The sequence below is a fragment of the Coffea arabica genome, chromosome 5c, assembly GCF_036785885.1.
Source record: "Coffea arabica cultivar ET-39 chromosome 5c, Coffea Arabica ET-39 HiFi, whole genome shotgun sequence".
Classification (NCBI taxonomy): Eukaryota; Viridiplantae; Streptophyta; class Magnoliopsida; order Gentianales; family Rubiaceae; genus Coffea; species Coffea arabica.
This window is the reverse complement of record NC_092319.1, coordinates 13,678,338-13,688,547: the sequence shown is the minus strand read 5'-3', so window position 1 is coordinate 13,688,547 and position 10,210 is coordinate 13,678,338. Positions and strand designations below refer to the sequence as shown.

The window sequence follows — 10,210 nt, the reverse complement described above, 5'->3', positions numbered from 1 at the left end:
AGTGAAGCATGATTTAAAAATTATAAGAAGTATGTCATTATCCTTTTAGAGAGAATGGTTAACTTGTACAATAAAGATCCCGTACAAAATTTCAAAATATAAATGAGGATGTGTACAAATAAAATAACATAAGCGTAAAAATAACTTAACAATATGACCAACTTAAATAACTACACAAATGGTATAGATGACAATGTATAGATTTTGAGAATTCTGTCAAACCTTACGCTATGTAGAAGTGTATGACGTATACATGTATTTGTTATGTTACAAGTTGATATAAAGGATGTACACATTGTTATAAAGTGTGTACATATGATTGTAAAGTATGTAAATACTGATATTATACACAAATTGGTTATAATATTTGTTTGAAATGTATATATTATATAGTGAAATATGCCATGCAAATTATTAGAGTTAAGTGATTACCTATTACAGAGAATTACAGAGAAGATACACATCCATAAAAATTATTTTACAAAATGTTGTAAGTTGTGTACACGTCGTTATAAAGTATGTACATATGTGAATACAAATAATTAAGTGCTTATGATGCGAATAAAGAAATGAAAAATAAATATAATTGTTTGTCCTGAAAAACAATAGCAAAAAATGCTTTTGTCGAATACAGCACAATGGAGGAAGCATTGTGTCCTAAGATCGGCATGGAGTTTCAGTCAGAAGATGAGGCATACAACTTCTACAATAGGTATGGATTAGTTGTTGGGTTCAATGTTCGGAAAGACTATTTGAACAAGGATAAAGACGGTGTAGTTACATCGAGAAGGTACACATATTGTAAAGAAGGTTTCAAACCACGGTACGAAGGAGATGTCAAACCAAAGAGAACTTGGGCTGAAACAAAAACCGGATGTGAACCTAAATGAGGATAATTTTGAACAGAGAAACAATGAAGTATCAGATTCGAGATCTGGTAATCGAGCATAATCACATACTACACATTTCAGAATGTGCTCATATGATGCGTTCGCAAAGAAAAGTAAGTATTTCTCAAGGAGCCCAAGCTGAGATTGCAAATGATGCAGGAATATCCTTGAAACAATCCCATGAACTCATGGGAAAAGAGGTAGGTGGATTAGGCAATATTGGCTACACTCGTGATGACTTAAAACGCTATCTACGAACAAAAAGAGAGAAGGGATTAAAGTATGGTGAAACTGGTGCAATGCTACGATACTTTGAAGAACAAAAATTGGAAAATCTGTCATTCTTCCACACAAAGCAGCTTGATTGTGAAGAACAAATTACAAATATATTTTGGGCTGATACATCAATGCTGATGGATTATATCTGTTGATCTTGATCCCTATTTTTTGATGTTTACAAAACAAATGGATGATACTAATATTTCTTCAAGATATACTTTCAGTTTTGAAGTTGTTTGATTCCATGAACAAGTATAATTGAAAGGGGACAAAGTATGCTGAAACTGTCGGACGCTCAAGTAGTCAGGATCGGACGTTCGATAATCATTGCATCACTTCGGACGCAGAAAACCAGCCTACCGGACGTCCGAAAGAATGAAGAACATCAAGAAGGAAACTCTGTCGGATACTCGTAAGGAAGCATCGGATGTCCGGGAGGATCGGACGCACGCTTCGGACGCACATTGATCGCATCGGACGTCCGAGAAATTTCGTAAAGTTTTGATGACTCTCTGACGACGTTCGGACGCTGATGCTGTCGGACGATAAAATCCCATCGGACGTCCGAACGACAACTTGGCTGATTTTCGGACAATGGGTTCGGACGGTGATTAATCTGTCGGACGTCCGACGACCCCAACGGCTAGTTGACTGTTCAGCTACTTTCTATCCGTTGGAAGCATTAATGAGGCACTTTCTTGGTCCTATATAAATAGTGGTTTGTCAGATATTTCAAACAACTTTTGCACACTGAAGATACAAAAGATCTAGAGAGATTTTAGTGAGAAAATACTCTTCAATAGAAGATTTGTAGTCTTAGTGGTGTGAGAGTCTTTGTAAGTTTTTCATTTGTGAGTGAATACTTCATGAGTGTAGCTCTGCGAGGGTTGTCCTGAGGGATAGTAAAACGTCCTAACTTGACCGAGTGGAGATCGGGGCAAGGAGGAGGTGAACCTTCCTTTATACACAAGAGTGATTGTAATTCATCAATTTGAAGTAGTTTGTTTGAATTAATCTACAAGCTCAAGAGGAGCTGTGTAGTAAATTGGTTTGCAATCCTTTCCTTTTATTTACTTATTGTTACGCTTTTGATCTTTAAATTGTTTATCTCATCTACTCCCAAGCAGTTTTGCTTTCTTGTTCATTGTCTCATTGGTTGTCTTCGAGCCTTACAATTGGTATCAGAGCTTGGTCTCCTAGAGATTAAGCTTAACCGCTTAGAGTAAAGATCATGGCAACCATAAAAGTTTTCTTTTTAGAAGGGCAATCTATTGATAGACCACCTATGTTTAATGGTTCTCATTTTAGCATGTGGAAACAAAGAATGATGATTTTCTTACAATCCGTTTATATTGAATTATGGTATGTGATAGAAGATGGTCCTTATGAAACTAGAATAGTTGACTCTACCACTAATTTGAGTAGATTAAAGACTAGACAAAAATTGAATGAAAAAGACAAGAGATACCTTTTTTTGAATGCCAAGGCCATGTATATATTGTATAATGCATTAGATGTAAATGAATCTAGTAAGATTAAAGGTTGTAAATCAGCTAAAGATATTTGGGATAAATTGTGTAAATTTCATGAAGGTAACCAAGATATTAAAGAACAAAAGAAATCTTTGTTTGTTTCTCAATATGAATTTTTCAAAATGCATCCTCTTGAAAATATTGATAAGATGTGTAGTAGATTTTGTGACATTATTCAAGATTTTAAATTGATTGGAAAAGAATATTCTTTGGATGAGAAAAATAGAAAGATTTTGAATGCCTTGCCAAAAGAATGGGAAAACAAAATAAATGCTGTAGAAGAGGCAAAGGATTTAAATTCTATGTCCATTGAATCTCTTGTGAATTCCCTAACCTCTTATGAATTAAAGCTGAAATTCAAAGTGCAAGAGAAAGAAAATGCAAGAATGTATAAGAGAGGCATAGCTTTTAAAGCATCTCAAGTGGGGGATAACCCATCCTTCATGGGTAATGAAAACATGGAAGTGGACAATGATATAACTCCTCACATCAAAAGTTTCAAGAAGATCTTCAACAAGAGAAGTTCAAGAGGAGATTGCAAAATTACATGGGATGAATGCAATTCAAAAAGAGAAAACGAAGAGTTGGCCCAAATGGCACTAATGGCCATTGGAAATGATGAGGTAACATCTTATAACTCTCAAGTTGAAAGTGATGATGAAACTGATGATGATATTGAATCTTTCATTATAAAATTACATAATTATTTGAAAGAGTCCTATGCTAGAAACAAGGAATTAAAACAGAAAATTAGTTTTTTACTTCGAGATAATGCAAATTTTTTTCAACAAAATAAAAAGTTGAAAGCTGAAAATGATTACTTCAAAAAGAGTGAGACTGCTTTACATTTTGAACTTGATAGAAAAATAAAACTTTGTGATTTGTTCAAAAAGGAACAAGGTGATTTGAAAAGAAAAATGGATGGTCTAAATGAGTTGCTTAAACACAAGAAACAAGTATGTTTTCAAAAGAATAGGTTGAATTCTAATTCCAACGAATTTGCTATCCATAGGAGAAGACAAGTAAGATTTATTAAACCTGTTCATGTAAATAACTCTTTAGTTATGTGTAATTTTTGTTGTCAAAAAGGTCACATGAAAAGTGATTGTTATGTGAGAAAGAATATGAGAAGAGGCATGAAATGCATGTGGATAGTTAGACATGATACTAACTTTAACAAATAGGAGATTTTGTTAATCATTGCAGTGATTCTTGTTCACAATATTTTTTTTCTTTTGATATTTCTGATACTTTGATCTAAGTTTTCGCTGATATTTTTGAATACTACTGAATCTGTATGATGTCAAAAAGGGAGAGAAAAGAACTATTCTGATCTAACGATGATTTGTTAATCTCTCTGTGATATGTTGGTATGTTGGTATTGCTGAATTCTGGTATCATTTCTCTATTTTTGTTTTGAATATTGGATTCTCTATTATTATTGTTGGATTATGGTTGCTGGTTACTACTCTCATCTTATGATGACAAAAAGGGGGAGAAATGGATGCTATGTGTTAGGGGAAGTTATTCTGAAATTATAAGTTTGGTTGCAATGAGTGAGGGGGAGTCTATGCTCATATGCTCAATTTTTTTCCTTCCTTCCATCCATTGTTTTGTCATCATCAAAAAGGGGGAGAATGTTGATTTTGATCCCTATCTTTTGATGTTTACAAAACAAATGGATGATACTAATATTTCTTCAAGATATACTTTCAGTTTTGAAATTGTTTGATTCCATGAACAAGTGCAATTGAAAGGGGACAAAGTATGCTGAAACTGTCAGACGCTCAAGTAGTCAGGATCGGACATCCGATAATCGTTGCGTCACTTCGGACGCAGAAAACCAGCCTACCGGATATCCGAAAGAATGAAGAACATCAAGAAGGAAACTCTGTCGGACGCTCGTAAGGAAGCGTCGGACGCTCGTAAGGAAGCATCGGACGCACATTGATCGCATCGAACGTCCGAGAAATTTCGCAAAATTTTGATGACTCTCTGACGACGTTCGGACGCAGATGCTGTCGGACGATAAAATCCCATCGGACGTCCGAACGATAACTTGGCTGATTTTCGGACGATGGGTTCGGACGGTGATTAATCTGTCGGACGTCCGACGACCCCAACGACTAGTTGACTGTTCAGCTACTTTCTATCCGTTGGAAGCATTAATGAGGCACTTTTTTGGTCCTATATAAATAGTGGTTTGTCAGATACTTCAAACAACTTTTGCATACTGAAGATACAAAAGATCTAGAGAGATTTTAGTGAGAAAATACTCTTCAATAGAAGATTTGTAGTCTTAGTGGTGTGAGAGTCTTTGTAAGTTTTTCATTTGTGAGTGAATACTTCATGAGTGTAACTCTGCGAGGGTTGTCCTGAGGGATAGTAAAACGTCCTAACTTGACCGAGTGGAGATCGGGGCAAGGAGGAGGTGAACCTTCCTTTATACACAAAAGTGATTGTAATTCATCAATTTGAAATAGTTTGTTTGAATTAATCTACAAGCTCAAGAGGAGCTGTGTAGTAAATTGGTTTGCAATCCTTTCCTTTTATTTACTTATTGTTACGCTTTTGATTTTTAAATTGTTTATCTCTTCTACTCCCAAGCAGTTTTGCTTTCTTGTTCATTGTCTCATTGGTTGTCTTCGAGCCTTATAATATCTATTTTGGGGATGTGGTTACATTTGACACCACATATAAAACTAACAAGGAGTATAGACCATTGGGCGTATTTGTGGGATTCAATCAATTTAGATAATTGGTTATTTTTGGAGCAACTCTATTGTATGATAAGACCATTGAATCATTCAAGTGGGTGTTCGGTACATTTGTAGAGGCAGTTTGTGGAAGGCACCCAAAAACCATCTTCACAAATCAGGATGCAGCCATGGCCGCTGCAATTTCAGCTGTTATGCCTTCAACATACCATGGTCTGTGCACTTTTCATATTAGAGTCAATTTTATGAAACACCTTGGAAATTATTACAAGGATGGTAGTAATCTCCCATATAGATTTGTTGAATGTATGTATGAGATAGAAGATGAAAATGAGTTTATCATGACCTGGGATGCAATGCTAAAAGAACACAAGCTCGAAACAAATGAATGGTTGTGTGGCATTTATGCATGTCGAAAGAAATGGGCAAAATGCTTCATGAAAGGCGCTGGACTGCAGGTATACGTAGCACCCAACTAAGTGAGAGTCTAAATGTTGAAACTTGATCATGATCTGGTTCAATTCTTCAAACATTTTAATCGAGTTGTGGATGAAAAAAGATATAATGAACTAAGAGCTGAGTATCATAGTCGACAGAAGATGCCAATGTTGGGATTGCAACAGACTCCCGTACTGATCCAGGCAGCTTCTATATACTCTCCATACATGTTTGTTGCATTCCAGAATGAATGCGATGAATCCACTACAATGGTGATCTTGGACCAAAAGCATACTACAATGCATGTGGAATACAGTGTCAGTCAGTATGATGGAGGAAGGGTGAGAAGAGTGACATTGAATCCAATAACTAAAGACATTACTTGTAGTTGTAATCTTTTTGAGCAAGAAGGAATCCTATGCTCACATGCTTTAAAGTTGTATGATATGGTTGGAACAAAATTTATTCCTGATCAATATGTGATAAAGAGGTGGACAAAGAAGGCAAGGTCCGAAGGCATCGTCGATTGCAAGGGTAGAGAAATATCATCAGATCCGTCTTTTTCTATTTCCTATCAATATTAGCTATTAGCACCCGAAATGGTAAGACTTGCTACCAGAACTGCCATGTCAGAAGCCGCTACAAAGTTAGTCAGTAGCGTAATGTTTGAATTGTCAAAGAGAGTCGAAATGCTATTTTGTGGAGAAATAGATGAAATAACACAGAATAGTGGCTCAATGGATCTATGTAAGGAAATACAGGTACAGAATGCAGCTGGCCACTTTGTGACTCCAACAGGTTTGAAGAAACGAAGTGGCGAAAAAACTAAGTATTGCGTAGTTGGGTAGACAGGCTTCATAGGCAAAAGAAGAACTCTACATTGTCCAAGGCAAGCACTCCTGAGATGGTTAGTACTGAATCTTATTTTTTGACTTACATAACTATATCATTTCAATTGACTCTACTATCATAAGCCAACTCAGTTGTTGTATATTTTTGTCTTGTCAGAAATCAGAATCCTATCAACCCATCCAAAGCCAAACATCAATCAAATGTTTGTCATCGAATAAGGACAAGGGGTTGGAGCGGTTGTCAGACAACCGCTTGTAAACTTTTCATGGCCAAGATGTGGTGGGCCCATCATCAACGGCCAAAACGAAATCGAACAAAATGGAGATGAGTGTAGAGGATTGTTGCTTCAATACAAGCTTAACTTTTAACTCCGTTTGGTTTGGCCGTTAAGGGTATGAAAAATTCAAAATCAAAATTTGAAAATCAACTTTTGGTACGATCGGCGGGCTTTAAAACTCTTTCAACTTAAAAGATGTGGGAAGAAAATGGCGGTAGTGGATTTTCTCTGAACACAATACATTATTGCTGTAGCTCCTTTTGTTCTTCTTCTCTCAACAAGCTCCTTCTGTTCTTCTCCTCTCAACAAATTATTTTGCATAACATAGATATAAATTTTTGTCTTCTTTAGCTGGCCATTTTGTGACTCCAAGGGGTTTGAAGAAACGAAGTGGCAGAAAAACTAAGAAAGTGTTGCGTAGTTGGGTGGACAGGTTTCATAGGCAAAAGAAGAACTCTAAATTGTCTGAGGCAAGCACTCCTGAGATGGTTAGTACCGAATCTTATTTTTGGACTTACATAACTATATCATTTCAATTGACTCTACTATCATAAGCCGACTGAGTTGTTGTGTATTCTTCTCTTGTCAGTCATCAGAATCCTATCAACCTATCCAAAGCCAAACATCAAGCAAATGTTTGTCATCGAATAATTCTGTGGTAGTAAGTAGTTATTTTTATACTTTACATAATGTGCATTATAGTTCACTTTAGTTATTTCGGTGTTACAAATTAATGTTTTATTTGTACACATTGGTTATGAAGGTGTACATATTAGTGATAGGATATTCATCACATATTATTTATTTTTGACACAGTAATATCATATTTTGTACATATTAGTTGGTACACATTACGGCGATCTCTTAATTTAATAGCATTTATATGTTGTTGTTTATGTGTACAAACTGATATATATGGTGTACACATTGATTGATACCATGTACCAGTGATTATTTTGTTTTGAAATATCGTTATTGCATTTGGACACATGATTACACATTTGGATAAAATTTTTTACTAATTATTAATTTATTTGCTCACATTTATTTTTTCAATCGTACAAGTTACAATTATTTATCACCCGTTGTTTAGTTTTAACATCGTGTTATTATTCTGGTACACGTTGTATATTAGTTGGTACACAGTACGGAGATCTCTTCATTTAATAACATTTACATGTTGTTGTTTTATATGTACAAACTGATATATATATATATGTGTGTGTGTGTGTTGTATGCATTGATTGATATCATGTACCACTGGTTACTTTATTTTGAAATATGAATAATTCTATTTGGACACATGATTATAGATTTGGATAAAAATTTTTACACATTATTAATTTATTTGCTCACATTTATTTTTTCAATCATACAAGTTACAATTATTTATCACCGGTTGTTTAGTTTTAATATCGTGTTATTATTCTGGTACACAGTACGGAGATCTCTTGATTTAATAGCATTTACATGTTGTTGTTTTATATGTACAAACTGATATATATGTTGTACGCATTGATTGATATCATGTACCACTGGTTACTTTGTTTTGAAATATGAATAATTTCATTTGGACACATGATTACACATTTGGATAAAATTTTTTACACATTATTAATTTATTTGCCCACATTTATTTTTTCAATCGGACAAGTTACAATTATTTATCACCCGTTGTTTAGTTTTAACATCGTGTTATTATTCTGGTACATGGTGTATTTTATCTTGTACACTACAAACCATATCATTTGAAACCTATTGCATAGTTACTTCAATCTAATGCATTAGTTATGTCTTATATTTATAGTAGCCCATAAGTTTGTAGTATAACTTTACAATGTATTCATTTATGGTCACGTATGTACTGAATTTTGATTTTTGTTTAGATTACTTTTGGTTGATTTTTGTTTACATATTGTTAATTCAGTTGAACACATTGTTATATATTATGTACACATTTGCATCATAATTTTCGTACGACCTAGCATCTTAAATTTTGGGCACAATGTGTATTTAATTTTTACAAATTTGTTAGTTTGCTGTTATACACAGTGTTAGCATGACTTTGCAACTAATGTAATGTGCTACTTGTGATAATAGTCATTCAGTGAATCAAATTTTGGATCATCCCCAGTTATTCACTCAGATATGTAGTCTTGTAGGATGGTAAGTCAGATATTGCACTTGTGTGGATAATCAAGATTTTGGACAAATTTACAGTACCTTATTCAGTACAATACTTAATGGTAGCCCTGTGAAGTTGGAATCACCCCTCAAATACTGAGTGCTCATAATATCTGTATTCAAGATCGTAACAATCTCCCACTTTTGCTTTCCAACGATCCTGTGACCAAGACAAAGTACACAAGTTTCACCGAATTCTTAATGGTCAGTAATTCTTTAAAAAGCTCATTATTTACAGTTATTATTTAGAGCTATTCTAACCTTGTTACAAGACTATTGTAGGGCATGCTTTTATGAACACTGAACTTTTGATTTAAATAATTTATTGCTTGTTTCAATGATTGTCAGACCCCCATTGTGGCCTCTGTGGAAAGGTCAAAGAGCAGGACTCTCATGCAATTAAGCGATGAAGAAGTGCAACTACCTATGATATAAATGAGTAGAAGCTAATTGCCTTCCATGAATATGTATGCTAAACTGATGTATCTTGTGACCCTTTTGGAACTGGATTGGAACAATGTAATACTAAAATGATTGTTTTACTGTTATATTAGATAGTAGTTTGAGAATTGCAATCAATGCAGAATAGTTTTACGCCTTTTACTTCTATTCAATTGATTACAAGAAGTTATATATTCATCGTGGTGTCCCAACCCTGTTTGCCGCAAACAAAAAGTGAAGCATGTCCCAACAATAATGAACATTGCTCCCAACACAAAATTCTATATGTCCCACTAGTAGTAAAAACTTCATAACTAATGAACTTTCCCCCAACAGTAATCCCAAAAGGAGATAATTCTACATAATACAAGTACAAAATTCTATGCAACACAACTCATAAATTACTAAATATTTGTCAATCATTTATTACAACAGGCTTTTTCGTCGGGGAGGGATATTTAACAACTCAAGGATGGATTCGGCCCATTCGTTATGCTCGGTTGCAACCAATATAGACACATATTGCACTCGATACTTCCACATGTTATCCTATCCAAACATTGAAATAATCAGCACCACATGTTATACATTAGTCATCAT

General features: G+C 34.6%; 1 protein-coding gene across 1 annotated transcript; it reads left to right on the top strand.

The window, feature by feature from the left end:
• Nucleotides 1–638: 638 nt before the first annotated feature.
• On the top strand, nt 639–1,321 carry LOC140007208 (protein FAR1-RELATED SEQUENCE 5-like). Its single transcript, XM_072049904.1, has 2 exons — nt 639–790; nt 907–1,321. Exons 1-2 carry the CDS (start codon nt 639–641, stop codon nt 1,319–1,321), a joined length of 567 nt encoding a protein of 188 aa, XP_071906005.1.
• The last annotated feature ends 8,889 nt before the right edge of the window (nt 1,322–10,210 follow it).